At 47.5% G+C, this 21,277-nt stretch overlaps 1 protein-coding gene across 2 annotated transcripts in view; it reads right to left on the bottom strand.

Annotated features, from left to right (window-relative positions):
• CAPN9 (calpain 9) overlaps positions 1–21,277 on the bottom strand; it is a 378,590-nt gene that overhangs the window by 150,490 nt on the left and 206,823 nt on the right. For both annotated transcript variants that reach the window (XM_075321862.1, XM_075321863.1), the window contains exon 10: positions 20,468–20,625. In XM_075321862.1, the coding sequence (XP_075177977.1) occupies positions 20,468–20,625 (158 nt within the window). The remainder of the gene's footprint in view (positions 1–20,467; positions 20,626–21,277) is intronic.

Raw genomic sequence — 21,277 nt, forward strand, 5'->3', positions numbered from 1 at the left:
TTTTTTTTTTTCTTTCAAATGCAAGGCTAAACATCTTTTAGTGCCACATAAGAGTCACTAAAGGCTGCCAGCGTAGAATATGTAGGGGGGTGGGACATTATTACACTGTATATGTGTTTGACATCCATCCATCCTAGCTTTTTAGGCTTTGTGCATCAAGGTTTGGGCACAGAGTGTTTTTGCTATGTCCATAATGCTGCATTGTGCAGTACAAGTGCAGTGGAAGGATTTTTAGAAATCTCCTGCCCACGTCGTCGCTTCTTTTCTCTCCAGCATAAACTGACCTGCGGTGCGGCTTCCTGAGCCGCAGCATGTCAATTTTTGCTGTGGAGATAAGAGTGTTCTCTGCAGGGAGAATAGAGCTAAAGTCCATAGCAGCCTGAACCCGTATTTTGAGCACGGGCAGCTGCGTTCTCCCATAGACAACTCTCACATTTCCGCACTGTGTACTAGATGCAGTGTTGAAGATCGTGGGCACATAGCCTAAAAGTGAGAAATTTGGCACTACAGCAACATTTTTGTGAAGTACCTGTGAGTTCAAAATGCTCACTATACCTCTGAATAAAATCCTTGAGGGGTCTAGTTTACAAAATGGGGTAACTTGTGGGGGTTTATGCTGTATAGGTACCTTTAGGGGCCCTGAAAATGCCACATGGTATCCGCAATTTATTTAAACTTTCCTCAAATTGAAATGGTGCTTCTTCCATTGGAAGCCCTTCCATTTACCCAAACAGAAATTTTTGGCCATGTGTGGACTACTGTAACTCTGTACTCATAAGAAATTGGGTACAAAACTTTGGGGTCCACTTTTTGGTGTTGCCTCTTGAAAAAGTGAGAACTTTGGTGCTAAAGTAATATTTTTGTGAAAAAAAAAATGAAAATTTTTAATATGGCGACCTAAGGTTATCAAATTCTGGGAATTATTTGTGGATTCAAAATGCTTACTATACCCCTTAATAAAAGCCTTCAGGTGTCTTTTTTCCAGAATGGGGTCACTTGTGGGGGAGCTCTACTGTTTAGGCACCTTAGGGGCTCTCCAAACGCGACATGGTTTCCGCTAATGATTCCAGACAATTTTGCAGTGTAATGGCGATCCTTCCCTTCCGAGTTCTACCATGCGCCCAAACAGTTGATTTCAACCACATATGAGGCATCAGCATACTCAGGATAACTTACACAATAACCTTTATGGGGCATTTTTTTCTTATTACTGTTGTAAAAAAAAAAAAAAAAAAAGCTATCTGGTTGAAGTAAAAATGTTGTGGTAAAAATGTATTTTTTTATTTTCACAGCTCAACAATATAAAATTCTGTGAAGCATCCCGGTTTCAAGGTGCTCACCAAACATCTACGTAGATAAATTCCTTTAGGGGTCTAGTTTCCAAATGGAGTCACTTGTGTTTAAGTACGGTAGGGGCCCTACAAATGCAGCATGCTACTCGCAATCTTTTTTAGCCAAATTTTCTTTCCAAACTTCAAATATTGATCCTTCCGTTCCGAGCCCTCTTATTTGTCCAAAGAGAGGTTTCTTACCATATACAGGGTATCAGCACAAGCAGAAGAAACTGAGTAACAAATTTTGGGGTCCATTTTGTTGTGTAATTTTGTCTAAAAATGAATAAATTGGGGCTAGAGCTACAGTTTTAGGTAAAATTATATATATTATTTTCATTCCACATCGCTTTAGTTCCTGTGAAGCACCTGAAGGGTTAATAAACTTCTTGAATGTGGTTTTGAGTACTTTTCAGGGGTACAGTTTTTAGAATGGTGTCATTTTTGGGTATTTTCAGTCACATAGGCCTCTCAAGTCACTTCAAACACAAATGTGGTCCCTAAAAAAAGATTTTGTAAATTTTTTTGAAAAAATGGGAAATTGCTGATGAACTTTTAACCCCTCTAACTTCCTAATCCCCAAAAAAATTGTGTAAAATTGTGCTGCTGTAAAGTAGACATGTGCGAAATGTAATTTATTAACTATTTTGTGTGACATAACTGTCTGTTTTAAGGGCATAACAATGAAACGTTTGAAAATTGCTAAATTTTCTAAACTTTCATCAAATTTCTGATTTTTCACAAATAAAAGCAAAATATATTGTCCTAAATTTACCACTATCATATGTCACGAAAAAACGTTCCCAGAATGACTGGAATCTGCTGAAGCGTTTCAGAGTTATAACCTCATAACATGACTCTAGTCAGAATTGCAAAAAATGCCCTGGTCATTAAGTATAAAACTGGCTTCGTCCTTAAGGGGTTAAAATGATCTGTTAAAGTTCATTATTTTAACACTGTTGACATAAATATCCTTCAAAACAACAATAATGGTGTCTTCAAATGTAGTCTAAAATATTAAGAAATGTGGTACAAACCTAATGGTACAAGTGTGTCTCAATAAATTAGAATATTCTCAAAAAGTTAATTTTATTTCAGTAATTAAATACAAAAAGGAAAACGCATATATTATAGAGCGTCATTACACACAGAGGGATCTATTCCTATATATTAGGCCCCTTTCACACGTCAGTGATTCTGGTACGTTTGTGCTTTTTTTTTTAAACGTACCAGAATCACTGACATACGCAGACCCATTATAATGAATGGGTCTGCTCACACGTCAGTGATTTGTCACTGCACGTGTCTCCGTGCGGCGTACCCGCGTGTGCGTGATTGCTGCACGGAGACATGTCCATCTTTTTCTGGCATCACTGATGTTCCACGGACCACGCATGGTGTGGTCCGTGAAACACGTGCCAGAAAAAAACGTGCTTTTAAAATAATAAACATTTTAACTCACCCGGCGTCCAGCGATGTCCTCTGCAGCCTATTCTCTCTGCTCCTTCTGTGCCGGCTGATTACTGTCGCGCATATTCATTATGCGTGACACAGCCGACCCGGAAGCAGCTCCTGCAGGGGTCACCGCCGGCCGGATGCTGCGTCGCGGGAGGATTCAGCACCATGGACAGCGGGAGCGGGCGCAGGTGAGTGAATCTCTAAGTGCAATCACGGGCCACGGAGAACGGAGCCCGGATTGCACTTAGACAACCCACGTGTGCCGTGATTTTCGGCACACGCAGGGACATGTGCGTGTTTTACACGCCAGTGAAAAACGTCTGTGTTTTTCACTGACGTGTGAAATGGGCCTTATATAGAGACATTACACACAGAGTGATATATTCCTATATATTATACTAGAAGGTGGCCCGATTCTACGCATCGGGTATTCTAGAATTTACGTATTGTGTAGTTAATGTATGATTTTTGTTTTATTTATAATTATATATTGTGAGACTCATGTGGGATTAGTGGATGAGGGCAGGTATATCTCACCCCGGTATCGGTCCTATGTGATTTAGCCTGGCCAGGATCACCTGGCTACTAATGGATTAATGGGAGGTGAAGGACGGAGGTAAAAGGAATCTGGGAAGTTGGGGGAGGCTCTCCATCTGGGAACACAGTAAGCCTGTCTGTGTAGGAGACACTTGTGAGGAGCAGTGCCTGATGTTTGTATGGTTTAGCTGGAAGGGAGAAGCCCTCCAGTTGGTAGTTAGGATAACACCGTGTATAGTTAGTGCCGGACAGGCAAGGATTTATTTTGTTGGTGTTTTTTTTCTTTTTGTTTATGCTTCACTGCAATAAACCTGACCAAGCGTCAGTTACACCTTGAATTCTGCTGTCTGCCTGAGGTGAATACGTGCCCTTTGAACCCAGCAAAGGCGATCCCGGAGCGTGTTGTCACAATATATAGATGTTGTTGTGTGTAGTTACCAAGTGTTTGTGTAGGGGATGTACATGTTCTGGGTGTTGTCTGGGTGTGGCGGGGGGTGAGAGCGGTGTTGTTTGTGTGTTGCGTTGTGTGTCGTTATTTGTGGAGCGCTGTGTGTCTGTATCGTTGTGTATATGTGTTGCGCGGTTTGTGTGGGTGTGGGGTGTGTGTGTGTTTTGGGGGGAGGTATGTTTTGTGCAATGTGTGTGTTGTGCGGTATGTGGGTATATTTGTGTGTGCCGCGGTGTTTGTGTGTGTGTGCGGCGTTGTCTGTGTGTGTGGGTGTCTGTGTAGGGCAGTGTTTGTGGTTCCCAGTGTGTGTGTGGTGTGTTGTGCAGTGTGTGTGTGTGTGTGTGTGTGTGTGTGTATTTTGGGGGGAGGTGTGCACCCCCTATCGTGCTCCATCCCCCATGCTGCGCACCCCCCATCGTGCTACATTACCCATGCTGCGCACCCCCCATCGTGCTCCATCCCCACCCCCCATTGTGCTCCATCCCCCATGCTGCATACTCCCCATCGTGCTCCATCCCCCATGCTGCGCACTCCCCATCGTGCTCTATCCCCCATGCAGCGCACTCCCAAACGTGCTCCATCCCCCATGCTGCACACTCCCCATCGTGCTCCATCCCCCATGCTGCGCACCCCCCATCGTGCTCCATCCTCCATGCTGCGCACCCCCCATCGTGCTCCATCCCCCATGCTGCGCATTCCCCATCGTGCTCCATCCCCCATGCTGCGCATTCCCCATCGTGCTCCATCCCCCATGCTGCGCACTCCCAAACGTGCTCCATCCCCCATGCTGTGCACTCCCCATCGTGCTCTATCCCCCATGCAGCGCACCCCCCAAACGTGCTCCATCACCCATGCTGCGCACCCCCCATCGTGCTCCATCCCCCATGCTGCACACCCCCCATCGTGTTCCATCCCCCATGCTGCGCACTCCCCATCGTGCTCCATCCCCCATGCTGTGCACCCCCCATCGTGCTCCATCCCCCATGCTGCGCACCCCCCATCATGCTCCATCCCCCATGCTGTGCACCCCCCATCGTGCTCCATCCCCCATGCTGCGCACCCCCCATCGTGCTCCACAGTCACACATCAGACAGTAAACACGCACACATCTGATCGCATACACTCACACACACACACACACCCCACTTCTCCCTGTGCCCACCGGTGGGCGGTCCCAGCAGCTGTGCTCCTCTGCCGACACTCACAGATCCGATCGCATACACACACACACACATCAGAACACACTCACTCACATCCAATCGCATACACTCACACTGACGATATCGCACATACGCGCTGACACAATCACAACATCCGGATATACCACATGCTTCCGGCCATGTGATCCTCCGGCAGGTCCTGGAAGGTCACTGCACAGTATCGCCGCCAAGAAGCAAGTGATATCACGGGATGTTGTGAGTGTGTGGATGCGATCTGATGTGTGTGTGTGTGTGTGTGAGAGTGAGTGTGATCTGATGTGTGTGTGTGTGTCTGTTGTGTGTGCGCGTGTGTGTGTGTGTGTGTGTGTGTTCCGCCGCTGCAGGACCTCGATGCGCTCACCTCGGGGCGAGAGGCCATTCCGTGTGGGGGGCGGAGCCTGGGCGAGCGGCCAATCCATGCGAGGGGGGGGGGGCGGAGGCGAGGCGAGCGGCCAATCCGTGCGGAGGGAGGAGCCGAGGCGAGCGGCCAATCCGTGAAGCCGAGCGGCCAATCCGTGCGGGGGGAGAGGCCATGGCAAGCCCAGCGGCCAATCCGCTGTTTGTCACCGTAAGGACATGGCCAATCCGTGCGGGGGTGGGCTGACCCGAGGCGAGGCGAGCGGCCAATCAGTGCGGGGTGAAGGAGCCGAGGCGAGCGGCCAATCCGTGCGGGGGGCGGGGCCATGGCGAGCACAGCGGCCAATCCGCTGTTTGTCACCGTAAGGACATGTCACGGTAAGGACACAATTTTGGAGCAAGACAGACAGAATAAGGCAATTATATATATAGATACAGTCATTACACACAGAGGGATCTATTTCAAGTGTTTATTTCTGTTAATGTTGATGATTATGGCTTACAGCCAATGAAACCCATAAGTCATTATCTCAGAAAATTAGAATATTATATAAGACCAACTGAAAAAATGATTTTAAACTTAGAAATGTTGGTGCCTACTGAAAATTCTGTACAGTAAATGCACTCAATACGTGGCCAGGGCTTGTTTTGCACGAATTACTGCATCAATGTGACGTGGCATGGAGGCGATCAGCCTGTGGCACTGCTGAGGTGTTATGGAGCCCAGGTTGCTTTGATAGCAGCCTTCAGCTCATCTGCATTGTTGGGTCTGGTGTCTCATCTTCCTCTTGACAATACTCCATAGATTCTCTATGGGGTTTAGGTCAGGTGAGTTTGCTGGCCAAACTTGTATTCTGTGAATAGCGAATAGTAACGGATATATTGGCTCATTACTACTTATAGAGCTTAATGGAGCTATTTAAAAAAGCCAGTTATGCGGGGTTGATTGCATTCAATTACTTGGTGATACCCCCACCAAAATGCCATTTTAAAGGGAAAATTCTAAACTTGCTAATATTGTTCCTTGTTAGTGCTTATAGAGTTTAATGGAGTAAGGACTACAGAGTGTTCATAAAAAAACAGGTAGACATGGTTGGTTGCATTCAATTACATGGTGCTGCCCCACTAAAATACCATTTTAAAGGGAGAGTTCTAAAATTGCTGCTATCTGAATGAGTTAATTCTTATAGAGATTAATGGAGTAAGATCAACAGAATGTTTCAAAAAACACAGATAGGCAGGGTTGATAGTGTTCCATTACTTGGTGTTGAAAACGCTATTTTAAAGGAGAATGCAAAAAACTGCTATTATTCCTTGTTAGTTATTATAAAACTTAAGGGAGAGATTATCCCCAGTCCTGAGTGGAGTTAAGGTGGACTGATGACCCTATGTATCTGCCAGGTCGGGACGTGTTTTATGCTTTATGGATGAATAGTCTTAAGGACTGTACCACCACCATTGCGGCAGGTGGGAGACATGGACAAAACCACATGGTGGTCATTGTTATGGCCTCTGGTGAAGAACTGTGGCCTCAGACTAGAAAGGTAACTGTTGGCCCACGGGCCTGTTTTTTAGAACACAATCTTTGTTTGTTCCAGAGATTTAGGCCAGTCTGGCCTGAAGAAAGAAAACATCGAGACCCTGGAGAAGAAAAGAATTGATAGAGATTTTGTCTGTTTTATTGCATGATTTTATTGTGTTGCCAATGCAACAATGTTTAAAAGTGCTGAGTTCTGCTGTGATGGGCTCCAGTGGATTCCCGGATAGTTCGGAGGCACAACCTGGTACACCCTTCTATGCTCCTTCCCTGGTCGTCTCCCTGCGCTGGCCTCTCCCGCGCCTACGCACACAGTGCCCTAAGCCAGTGTCCGAAGACCCTGTCGGGTGGCTTGAAGCTCTGTCTCTTGGCCGTATGTGGTCACCTTTTCAACGGATTATGTGCGGTGGTGGCTTCGGCACTTGAAGTATCCTTGGCCTACGGTTTACTAGCTGAGCCTGTTTGTTCTCCACTAGTCTAGAGACCAATGTCCCATTGCGGCCAAGTCCCTCCGCACTGGTATGCCGGCTGTGGACGAGACCACGGGTGTATGGTGCACTTCCCGTGGACTCTAGGACCCCCTTCTCTCCTAATCCTGGGCCGAGATGCTCTAGCTCCAGACCCCAGGTCTTCTCTCCTCTGCTCCTAATTCCTAACTGACTAACTTTCTACAGTGTCCTCCCACTAACTAGACTCCACCTCCAAGCTGGTTGCCAGAACCATGGGATGATGGAGTGTTGCTAAATAAAGAGTGTCTGTGTTTGTGTGTAATGAGCTGTGACCTCCTCCTTACCCGGGAATAGGATACCACACCTCTGGCTGAGGTGCAGTACCTCTGTGGCGGCTAGAGCCGCAGGGGCGCCACATTCTGACTTTTGATATACATTCTGTTTTATTAAAGTGGTTAAACTTTTGCATTCCTTATGAGTTTGATTTCATCGATTTTAGAATAGATCTATATAAATCCATTAGAAAAATGAATCTATATAAGTATTTTAAAAAACGGGCCCCACTACTCCTCAGGAATTGACATTGTTAAAGATTCCAAATTTACTCAGTATAAGTAATGCAACTGTCCCTAGGAAAAAATGCTACACAATAGTAGTTTTTGAACAGATTTTTCTTGTTTATTATAACAAACAAGCTTTTTTTGCTTATATATAAAAAAGCATTTCTAATCGTGGAAAAAAAAAATCATGATTTATTTTTAATATTTTCACATTTTGTTCCCTTTTTGTAAGTAATATGGTCTTACAATTAGCAGCATTTACTGTAGTAATTTTGGCCAACATCTTGTAGTAATTTTTCCATCCTAGTCCTCATCTTTTAGTAATGTCCCCCATCCTCTTCCCCTTCTTGAAGAAATGTGCCCATTCTTGTCTCCATCCTGTAGTAATTTGCCCATCCTGTAGTAATATGTCAATCTTGGTCCCTTGCAGTAATGTGTCCATCCTTGTCCTCTTGTAGTAATGTGCCCATCCTGAAGCCCATCTTGTAGTAATGTGCCCATCCTGTAGTAACTTGCCCCATCCTGATCCCCATGCTGTATTCATGTGCCCCATCCTGTAGTAATTTGCCCATGCCCATCCTGTCGTAATATGCCCATCCTTGTCCCTTTTGTAGTAATGTGCCCATCCCGGCCTCATTGTAGTAATGTGTCCAACCTGGTCTCCTTGTAGTAATGTGCCCGTCCTGGTCCCCTTGTAGTAATGTGCCCCATCCTTGTCCCCTTGTAGTAATGTGCCCATCCTGATCCCTATCCTGTAGTAATGTGCCCATCCTGTAGTGATGTGCCCATCCTGGTCCCCAGTCTGTAGTAATATGACTATCCTGGTCCCCAGTCTGTAGTAATGTGCCCATCCTGATCCCCCTTTTAGTAATGTGCCCATCCTGGTTCCTTTGTAGTAATGTGCCCATCCCGGCCTCATTGTAGTAATGGGTCCAACCTGGTCTCCTTGTAGTAATGTGCCCATCCTGGTCCTCATCTTGTAGTAATGTGCCCCATCCTAGTCCCCTTGTAGTAATATGCCCATCCTGATTCCCATGTAGTAATGTGCCCATCCTGGTCCCCTTGTAGTAATGTGCCCCATCCTTGTCCCCTTGTAGTAATGTGCCCATCATTGTCCCTGTTTACAATTGTGCTCACACTGGTGCTCCTGTATTAATGTCCCCTTTCCTGGCCCTTTTCTTGTAGCAATGCCCTTTAGTAGTCTCGCCTATTGTGTCATTCATCACACACACACACACACACACACACACACACACCAGTTCTTTTCACCTGTCCCCTGTTCACCCGTGTCCTGTTCTCGCGGCCCGCAGGCCCGGGGTGATCATGCCCCTGGCGTCACAGTCCGTCACCACTTTACTTCAGATGCACTGCACAGAGTCAACCTCTGTGCACAACTATTCTACCCTTCAGCTACTGGCTAGTGATGGGTGATCCCCCAGATGTTCGGAATCGGGAGCCTCGCCCGAACATTTTGTAAGGGTCGAGATCAGGATCATGATAACGCAAACTTGCGTCTGAACACCGAACTTGGACTTTACAGATAATAGATATGGGGTGGGGTGGGGGGCTATAAAATAAAGAATATAGTTAATAATAAACATTGTCATTATACTTACGGGTCCTGCAACGCGTTCTGCAGACTCTGTCTCCCGTCCGCTTCCGGTTCCGATCATTGCTGTGCGCTCCTGGTAACCACCACTGACTAAAAGGACCTTCCGTGACATCATAGCCATGTGACCAGTCAGGTGTGAATGTTGTATTACCTCGTTAGCTACCAAATGGTCACATGACTATGACATTATAGAAGGTCCTGTAATCCACGAGGTAACAACAATATTCACACAAGACTGGTCACATGGCTATGACGTCATGACTCATGAAAGGTCCTGTCGTGTCGTGTCAGTACAACGGGGGCACAGCTGACCAGGTAGGCTATGCACTCGGGTGAAGGCTCTGACTGCATTTGTGGCGCCCTGGACTAGCCAGGTCGTCACAGGTACTACAACACACACCCCCACCCTGAGACAGGCACATCAGCCAGACACAAAATCCTTGTTGCCTCCCTCCAGGGGCTGATGTCCACACCAGGTGGGGTAAAGCCAGGCAGTTGGCCCCACCCACTGAGGAGTTCACAGTCCTGGAGGCGGGAGAAGGAAGTCAGTTGAGTGTAGGGAGTTCAGTGAGGGAAGTGCAAGTGAAAGGAGTGAAGAGAGAAGTGAGGAGTAAACTGACCGTGTCCGGGTGTGTGGCCCGGGCACCAAGAGCAAGGTTGGCAGATGGTGGTGGCCGTCTGCAGGAGAGGCAGATCAACGCGGAACTGTAGGACCGGGGACAGGCGGTGGCCCGCCGGTACCGAACCGGGGAGCGAAGTGAAGCCAGCACACTCAGGTAGAGCCTACGGACCCCGACCAGGCTTGGAGTCGCCATTAGAGGTCAAATCCGTCAGTGACGGGAACCCCAGGGGTTTCCTAACAGCCAAGACCCAATTGAAGGCAACCGTCCAACCAACAGAAGGAAATACAGCTACCGCCACAGCTAGAGTTCCAAGGGCCAGAGCCTGCGGGCAAAAGGGCTCCTCCGGCACATATATACGCTGGGGAGCGGGTTACCGGTGGGAATCCATCGGGACCAAACATACACCACGGTGCAGGGAAAGGCAGCCACCACTAACCGTCCAGGAGAGACTACAGCAGCCGGCTGCGGGACCCGTCCATCCAGCCGTTTGGTTTACCAGAGACTTTGCGTACATTTGTGGCTGAGTGAGTACAACCGTGCCGTCCGGCACCGCGCTGCGCAGTCCAGGCGACCCTGCACCTTGCCAACCCTGCCTCCCAGTCATCTCACCGGGCCCCGGGACCACCAACCCCTACCCACGGAGGGGGAAAACAACATCCCAGCTACTCCCTGCCATTGCTCCCGGGATCCCCGTCACCAGCAGCGGTGGTGCCCAACCTAACCACAACCCGTGGGTGGCGTCACGGACCAAATTCCCAAACCAAACTACCCCCTTCCACTCACGGGCGAGGAGCGCCGCTCGAGTCCCCAGATCCGGCCCACTGCTTGAGCCACCGAGCAGCCATCGCAGCAGCGCCGGACCCGAGCGTTAGCGAGCGCAGCGCAGCGGCGTCCTTCCCCGCCTGCAACACATTCAGCTGCGTCTGTGTGAGCAGATATGTGTTTGTCTCCTCCACAGATGTAGCAGAGCTGAAGATGCTTGCCAGGACTACGTCGGAGGGGTTTATTTTGGGTAATAAAGATGCAGTACTAAATGTCTTCTATTTTATTTCTAATAAAATATTTTTTTCTCTGTGTTGTTTTATTTTACTATTAAATTAACAGACAATCACAGATGCTGTCACAGAGTGGGCGTCTGTGATTGGAAGCTGTAGTAACCTGAAACCAGCCCATACATTTTAGCATCTATACACATATAGTAGGGTAAAAATAAATAAATAATTTAAAAAAATGACATAGCGCTCTTTGGTATTTCTGAATCTCAGCGTAGATAAAGCGGACGGCTACAGGCTGCAACCCCCACCTGCCTGGCTTTACCTTGGCTGGCAATCAAAATACAGGAAACCCATTATTTTTTTTAATTATTTAAAAAAATAATTGAAAAAATGTGTGGGCTCCAGCCATATTTTGATCACTAGTCAGGTAATACCAGGCAGCTGGGGGCTGGGATTCTCAGCGTGGTAAGACCCAAGCATTCTGGGGCCCCCACGCTAAAAACCGCAGTCCCGCAGCCACCCCTGGAAATGGCGCATTATTTCTTAGCGCCATTTCCAGGCGCTTTACCCAGCTCGTCCAGTGGCCCTGATGTCGGTGGCACACTGGGTATTAAAGGGGTTAATGCCAGCTTTGTATTCTTAGCTGGTACTAAGCCCGAAATGCATGGTGTCATGCCAAATTAGACATGGCCACCACGAATTTCTAGTACACAGTAAAAAAAACACAGAGAATTTTTTTTTATTAGTAATACAACAAAAAAACATTTAGAGGCTCCATCTTTATTAAAAAAAAAAAATCCTTAGTCCGACAAAGTCCACAGGGAAAGCAATGTCAGCTCTGCTTCATCACTCTGCACAGACAGCATCTATACAGAGTGAGAAGTAGGCTGACAGGGAGGCTGGAGTTCCACTTATGCATGACTCAGTCTTGCATCAGCATCACCCTGCACGGACTGACACTCTCCGGACACGAGCGCCTCAGCTGCATTGAAATACCTGCAGCCGACCGCTCCTGTCAGCAGAGTGTGCGGCCGTACCGGGTGATCGGGTAATGCGATGCGAGACTCCCACAGTGACAGTCACTGTTCACCCGAGTCCATGAGCCATGGACTCGGTTGAACCCTGAGGTCACCGCGAACACAGCCGAAAACAGCCGAAGATTACCGAGTGACGAGCAGTGCAGTGAATACCCTCGGAAGTTAACAGGACCTGCCATGACATCATAGCCATGTGACCAGTCTAACCCAACGTGTGCATAACATTCAAACCTGACTGGTCACATGGCTATGACATCACGGAAGGTCCTTTTAGGGAGTTGTGGTTACCGGAAGGGCACAGCAATGATCGGACGCAGAAGCAGAAGCGGCTGGGAAACAGAGTCTGCAGGACACATGTAACAGGACACGCGGGACCTGTAAGCATGATCATAATGTTTTTTTAATATGTGCTTTTTTTTTTTTTTTTTTTACAGCCCCTGGACCCGAATTGTAACATGGGCGTCCCAGGAAAGCTCTTGATCGAGATCGTGTACACGATCACTATGTGTTTGCTACGAACCCTGAACTTTACTAATACTGTACTACTACTGGCCTCTGATTGACCAGCAGTTCCAATAGCTGTTCACAGAGTTTGACGGCAAATCATCTGAAATAAAGCACTGACTGCTCCACACTCTGCATTGGCCGTGATCATCAAAAGGGCTACAGGCCTTGCGGACCACAAAAAGCAGCCTCAGGGGCTGCATGTGGCCCCGTGGGCCCCGTGTTTGAGACCACTGATCTAGAGGATATTTTGGTGAAGAAAAAACATTTGCAAAAAGACGTTCATTGGCTAGATTCAGCTGGTCCGGCAGGGAATTTCAAGTTTGGGAATTGCTCTTTCTGCAAACTGCACAAAATGAGAAAATCCCGTTAGAATAGGTGCCGTGAACCATAGGGTTAATTAGTTATTTTGTGCAAAACAAAGTTTGTGGTCTATGCAGTGTTTTGCCCTTGTGGGAATTTTTACATTTGGAAAACAATTAGACCACTCTGTGTGCGTTTTAAAGAACATTACAAGTCCATAAAATCTGAACAAAGATCCCCTCGCTTAATTGAACACATGAAACATTACCATAATAGTAACCCTGATCTGCTCTCGTTTGCAGGGTTAGGCCCCTTCACACGTCAGTGATTCTGGTATGTATGATGTCCATTTTCATACGTACTGGAGACATGGACCTACGCAGACCTATTAAAATCAAAGAGTCTGTGCACACATCTTTGTTTTTTCACGGATGTATGTCTGTGTGACACACACGTGTGTCCGTGTGTTCCACAACGAGACAAGTCCGTTTTTGTCCGGCAGCACTGATGTCACATGACCTGCACCCTAATGTGATCCGTGTGACATCAGTGTGACATGTACTGCAGAAAACACGTCTTTGAAATAAAATTAATATTTATTTACCTGTCTTCAGCGCTGCTGTCACTTTCTTCCAGGCCCGCTCATTATGTTCATTGCATATTCACTACACGTGGACCCGGAAGCAGCAGCGCCGGAGACAGCAGCTCCAGGGACAGTAGCGCCACGGACAGGTGAGTAAAAAGTTCTTGCTCTCTGTGTGCTATCACAGATAGCATACGGAGAACACAAGGGCGCCAAAATCACAGCACATAGATAGCCATACCCACCTTCAACACGGTCCGTGAAACGTGTGTGTTTCACAGCAGTGTGAAGGGGCCTTAATCAGAGTGAAGCTACCTCCTCAGAGAGGAGATCTTCATAGATTAATTTTGCTTCTATTAATAACAATCATTAAATATCGAGCTCAAGGAGGTTTAGCTCTCAATGAAAAAAATATTCCAAACAGCATGTCTTTTGCTATTATACAGCATGTCTGGTTTCAAGTATTCAAATGACGGTCTCAGGTGTTCCACTACAAAATCAAATTGTTTTTCACCATCTCTATATATATATATACATGCCTTATTCTGTCTGTCTGTCTGTCTTGCTCCAAAATGACGTCATTACAGTGACAACCGTCGCATTGGCTGCTCGGCTCGGCCCCGCCCCGCACGCATTGGCCGCTTGGCTCGGCCCAGCCCCGCCCACATTGGACGCTCCGACCCGCCCCCGCACACATTGACCGCTCGGCCCCGCCCTCACACACATTGGCCGCTCCGACCCACCCCCCGGACACATTGGGCCCCTATACACCTCCCCCCAGCACTACTCCACCTATTAGACACTTCCCCCCGGACTACTCCACCTATTAGACACTTTCCCCCCCCCCAGGACTACTCCACCCATTAGACACCTCCCCCCAGGACTACTCCTCCTATTAGACTCCTCTCCCCAAAGTACTACTTCTTCTATTATCCTCCTCTCCCCCCAGGACTACTCCTCCTATTATCCTCCTCTCCCCCCAGGACTACTCCTCCTATTATCCTCCTCTCCCCCCAGGATGACTACTCCTATTATCCTTATCTCCCCCCAGGACGACTACTCCTATTATCCTTCTCTCCCCCCAGGCCTACTCCCCCTATTATACTCCTCTCCCCCCACGACTACTCCGCCTATTATACTCCTCTCCCCCCAGGACTAGTCCTCGTATTATCCTACTCTCTCCCCAGGACTACTCCTCCTATTATACTCCTCTCCCCCCAAGACTACTCCTCCTATTAGACTCCTCTCCCCCCAGGACTACTCCACCTATTATACTCCTCTCCCCCAGGACTACTCCTTCTATTATACTCCTCTCCCCCCAGGACTACTCCTCCTATTATACTCCTCTCCCCCAAAGACTACTCCTCCTATTATACTCCTCTCCCCCCCAAGACTACTCCTCCTATTATACTCCTCTCCCCCCCAGAACTACTCCTCCTATTATCCTCCTCTCCCCCCAGGACTACTCCTCCTATTATCCTCCTCTCCCCCCAGGACTACTCCTCCTATTATCCTCTCCCCCTATTATCCTCTCCCCCCAGGACTACTGCTCATATTATACTCCTATCCAGGGGTGGGATTCAAATTTTTAACAACCCCGCCCATATGAAAACCACACCCATTCTGTAACCACACCCATTTTGTTAGCCACACCCATTTTCACGCACTTTCCTCAACCAAAAAATACAAGTAATTTAAAGTATAATCTTTCCCCTTCTTCCCCTCCCCTACAGTCACTCTCCTGTCCAGCACCAGATGTTCCAGTCACTGTCACTATCACTCTAATTGTATTAAACGGTTTTTCTACAGTTTTTAAAAATTATTACTAAAGGAGCCCTGCTAAAATTGGAACGGACGACCTTCCCCATACAGATCCCATCCCATGTGGTCTCTTGTCTCCTGCAGATTCCATCCCATGTGGTCTCTCCCTCCCTGCAGATCCCATCCCATTATGGCCCCTTTCCCCCTGCAGATCCCATCCCATTATGGCCCCTTTCCCCCTGCAGATCCCGTCCCATTATGGCCCCTTTCCCCTGCAGATCCCATCCCATTATGGCCTCTTTCCCCTGCAGATCCCATCCCATGTGGTCTCTTTTCCCTACAGATCCCATCCCATTATGGCCCCTTTCCCCTGCAGATCCCATCCCATTATGGCCCCTTTTCCCTGCAGATCCCATCCCATTATGGCCCCTTTTCCCTACAGATCCCTTCCCATTATGGCCCTTTTCCCCCTGCAGATCCCATCCCATTATGGCCCCTTTCTCCATGCAAATACCATCCTATTATGGCCTCCTCTCCTCATATAGCCACATATAGCTCCCCTCTTATGTGGCCCCTCTCCCCATATAGCGCTCCCCTCTTATGCGGCCCCTCTCCCCATATAGCGCTCCCCTCTTATGCGGCCCTTCTCCCCATATAGCCACATATAGTTCCCATCTTATGCGTCTCTTCTCCCCATATAGCTGCCATGTTATGCGGCCCCTCTCCCTGCATCTTCGGCCCACTGAGACTTACCTGCAGCGGCGGCCTCTCCTGTGTCTCCCGTCCTCCTCCGCGGCTCGTCTCTGCACGCTGACGCTGACAGACGGCAGGAGGAGGAGCTACCTCCTCACACTGCCGTCACCTCTGCAGCGTCAGCGCGTCGCTGCACGCCAGGTCAGGGAGCAGACAGGCTCCACTGAAACAGGAAGTGCGGCGCGGAGGGGCGGGGATTCATTTGTGTCAGTGTCTTAAAGAGACACTAGCACAAATGAATACAGGGAACCGGATCGCCGCAGCTGTTTCTTGCCGATTCTGGGAATCGGCTGCTATTTTAACAACCGGTTCTCCAGAACCGGACAGAACCGGCTGAACCCCACCTCTGCTCCTATCCCCCCAGGACTACTCCCCCTATTATGCTCCTCTCCCCCCAGGACTACTCCTCTCCCCCCAGGACTACTCCTCCTATTATACTCCTCTCCCCCCAGGACTACTCCTCCTATTATACTCCTCTCCCCCCAGGACTACTACTCCTATTATACTACTCCTATTATAGTCTTCCTATTATACTCCTCTCTGAGGAGTGTGCAGCATGGGGGATGGAGCACAATAAGGGTGTGCAGCATGGGGGATGGAGCATGATGGGAGTGCGCAGCATGGAGGATGGAGCACGATGGTGGTGCGCAGCATGAAGGATGGAGCACGATGAGGGTGCGCAGCATGGGGGATGGAGCACGATGGGGGGTGCACAGCATGGGGGATGGAGCACGATGTGGGTGCACACCTCCCCCCCAAAACACACACACACACACACACAACCACACACACACTGGGAACCACAAACACCACCCTACACAGACACCCACACACACAACGCCGCACACACACAACACGCAACTCACAAACACCGCGGCACACACAAAATATACGCACACACCACGCAACACACACACACACTGCACAAAACATACCTCCCCCCCAAAACACACACACGCACCCCCCACACACACACGCCCACACAAACCGCGCAACACACACAGCACCACACACACACAACACTGCAGACACACAGCGCTCTACAAACAACGCAACACACAACATCGCTCTCACACACCCCCAACACCCAGAACATTTACAGCGCCCTACACAAACACTTGCCAACTACACATAACAACATCAATATATATAACAAAAATCATACATTAACTACACAATAAACTCTAGAATACCCAATGCGTTAGAATCGGGCCACCTTCTAGTATAGAGATAAGCGCTTTGTGCGCACTGGAAAATGAAATTTTCTCAAAATTCCGCAGGCATTGAAAGATTACCGCACCCGCGGTAAGAAACCGCAGCAAACCGCACCAGAAAACCGCATGCGGTTTGCTGCGTTTTTACAACGGTATTGTTCGCGGTATTGCCGCGATTTTGCCGCGTGCGGGTTGGTACATGTGCTTTATTGCATTCAATGCAATAAAGCACAATGAAGAAAAAAAAAAAAAAAAAAAGTCATTTCATTCTGAGATAGAGAAATAGACAGATAGAAGGATAGATAGAGTCCCTGTGAGCACACGCTGCCTTTCTCACGGTCGGCAGTGAGTTCACATTACTGGCCGTGGGAAATGCCCTGTGGTTACCTCTGCTGTCGCGCTGCGAGGCTACATTCAGCGCTGTGTCTGTGTCACTCACGGCTGGATGCAAGCATCGCAGGACGTGGATTACGCCAGAGCGGTGTTTCGGGGGGGTTACTAAACGGGTGAACCAGGAGCTTTTTTGTGTTTTATTTAAAATAAAGGATTTTTCGGTGTGTGTGTTTTTCACTTTACTTACGGTTTGATCATGTCAGCTGTCACATAGACGCTGCCATGATCAAGCCTGGACTTAGTGGCAGCGATCCGCCGCCATTAACTCCTTACATTACCTTGATTGCCACTGCATCACGGCAACAAGAAGAGCTGGGGACACTCCGGTACTGCCGCAAAATGCATGCGACAGTCCCGGGGCAGCTGCGGCTGATATTCTCAGCTGCGGGAGGAGGGAGGGAGGCGGGGGACATTAACCCTGCCCAATGCCCTCCCCAGGCTGAGAATACTGGGCCGCCGCTGTGTGCTTACCTCGGATGGAAGGTAAAAATACGGCGGAGCCCACATGTTTTGTTTTCTATATTTCCGTTTGCTTTCTATGTGTATTCTATATGTCTGTGTCTGTGATGTCTGTGATGTCTGTGTGTGTCTGTGATCTGTGTGTGTTTACTCTCTTCTCCGCTTCCTGTTCCTGGCATAATGACATCACTTCCCTGCAAACCGCAGGCAGCGATGTACATTACCAGAGGTAAACCGCGAAATACCGCAGGGAATAACGCAGGAAAACGCAGTGAACAGCACAGAATTTGCTGCCTGCGTTATTCCCTGCGGGATTTCACAATTACATTGGTGTCAATGTAGTGAAATCCCGCAGCGACGTGCGGAAAAGAAGTGACATGCAATTGTTTTTGCTGCGGGAATCCCGCAGCAAAACCTGCAGCTGTCAAATTCCGCTTAGTGCGCACAGCATTTTTTTTCCCATAGGATTTGCTGGTGAATCACTGCACAGATGTTATGAACATTTTCTGCAGCGAAACATGCAGCAAATCCGCAAAAAATCTGCGGCAAAAACTGGCAAGTGCGCACAGGGCCTAAGTTGCGAACTGCCGTCATCCGTAAGGTGCTTATACCTCCTATAATCCCCGTTAAGCAGCTTGTATTTTGATGTCTCAAGAGGTATGAAATAAAGAAGCATTGCACACAAGTGAGTGCCCCCTGGAGTTTTTCTTCTATTAACTATTGGATTACACTGCGCTGTGGATGTTTTCCAGGAGCAGGAGTATCATCGTACTGCTGTGTTAACTTACCCTGCGCAAGGCTTGCTATAGCCCGACCCGCAAGTGAAGCTGATACCACGTTTCCCAGGTATGTTTCTCTTGTGCGCTTCCGATTTTTTTCTTCCCATTGGTTTTCTACCTATCTAGCTATCTATCTAAAAGATAAAGAAAACTAAAATATAAGATTCCCATACTTCTGCAGCAACCAGTATGTCTTAAAAGGGTGGTTCAAAACTAACACTTATTTTAATCATAAATGTCTATCCATTTAAAGAAGGGCAGTGAGCCCCATAGGGGTGAATGGACCCCATGACGATCGGGAGGGTGCAAGGTTAGGAAAGGGTTAATAGGTTTGCATGGGATGGGGGATGTGTGGGAGTACAGGATTGGTAGTAGGGAGCTGTAAGGGGATTGGGGGGGAGCAAGGAAGGGGTGGGGTGTTGGGAGAGGTATAAGAGAGGGGGGTGTGCTGTTTACCTCCCCTTTCGTCGATAGATCTTTGTGTCCCACCCGCCCGCCCTGATATATAATTATATGTATATGTTAAAAAAAAAAAAAAATGATAAAAAAAAAAAAAAAAAAATAAAAAGGTGAAAAGGTGATGGTTTTCAAAAAAAAAAAAAAAAAAAAAAAGAACTTTACAAAAAAAAAAAAAAAAAAAAAAGAGGAATAAAGGAGAATACAAGGTTGAGTTGCTAATTTATTGTTGTCACAGCGGGGTGATAGGTCCGTCTGAGAGGTTGGGAGTACCGACAGTCGGCTTGTTGGTACGAAGTCGCTCAAGGGGAGTGGCTTCGGAGTGGATGGGAACTTGTGGGCGGAGGTCCCGCAGGTTCTGGGTAGGGGTAATTAACGATGGAACGTTGTTACCCCTCACCTCGGGCCGGGTGGTCACGGCCGAGGTGGTCCTCTGGGCCGGTTTGGAGGTTACGGCCGGGGGGTTAGGAATGATGGTTTGCCTCTCGGACGGATCTATCGGTGTTTCTGGTTATACGGGTATATATATATAAGGTTAAGTTTAACAATTGAGTGGCATGTTGGGCCACAAGTTTGGTATACATATATACGGTAAAATAAAACTGTGGCCATTCCTGCAATAAAGTCGTGGTTCTCGTCTTCATTTAGGTAGATATGGTACGGGGGGTGTGTTTTACAGGATAACCTGATTATCCCTTATAGATGCGTCATGCAATAATCCAATCTCTAATATCCAAGCATCTAATTGTGAAAGTAGGTCACCATCATAGCGAGCCAATGTAAAATCAAATTCTGACCATAGATATCATATATAGTATACTCTGTTTGTATAGTGATATAACCTGTGCATCTGTGTAACCATTGAATAATAATAATAATAACTTTTATTGCTATACTACCAATATTCCACAGCACTTTACATCTCAGAGAGGACTTGTACAGACAATAAAGACATCACAGACACAAGTCAACAAATACCAACAGGAGTAAGGGCCTATAATAATGGAGGTACAAAATATAAATGGAGTAGAGAAGAAGAAAAATAGTAGATAACCAGTTGTACATATTCTTTGTATATTATAAATAAGACCAGAAATACATAAATACATGGATACTGACCGGATAAATTGCATATCCTATTGTCAACATATCAGCTCCAATTTTTCTTAACTTGCGCCTATTTTTTTGCAACAAAGCAGCAATAAAGGTGCATTCCTTTTGGCCATCATCCATTTCTTTAAGGCTCAGCTTTATCTGTGGATTTGTCCAGAAAGTGTCTTGTGGTAAAAGAAAAACAACATATTTATGTATCATACAGTAAATACATTTAAATATTCATAGAAGGGCACATTCACACTTTAGAGATTTTTGTACCTGTGCTTTCAGTGTTTTTCACTGACTGCACACCAACAAATATTTTAAGAGGCTATTCACGTTAATCCTTTTTTTGCTGCCCAATGATCTGCATAAGGCCTGTTTCACACTTATGTGCTAGTTTTTATACGTACCAGAATCACTGACATACGTAGACCCATTATAATCAATGGGTTGCTCACACATCAGTGATTTTTCACTGACTGTGTCTCCGTGCGGCAAACACGCGTGTCCGTGATTGCCGCACGGAGACATGTCCGTTTTTTCTGGCATCACTGATGTCCCACGGGACACACTATACTGTGATCCGTGAAACACGTACCAGAAAAACATGGACATTGAAAATAAAAAGCATTTTCAACTCACCTTCTCCAGCGACGCTGTCTCCAGCCTCTGCTCTCTGCAGCTTCCTACCCGGCTCATTAGTGGCATGCATATTCATTTATGCAGGCACAGCCAACCCGGAAGTAGCTTCAGAGGTCAGCAGTGACAGGAAACACAGCAGAGCCGGAGAATTCAGCATCACGGACAGCAGGAACAGGACAGGTGAGTTGA

Source organism: Anomaloglossus baeobatrachus, chromosome 8, assembly GCF_048569485.1.
Source record: "Anomaloglossus baeobatrachus isolate aAnoBae1 chromosome 8, aAnoBae1.hap1, whole genome shotgun sequence".
Taxonomy (NCBI): Eukaryota; Metazoa; Chordata; class Amphibia; order Anura; family Aromobatidae; genus Anomaloglossus; species Anomaloglossus baeobatrachus.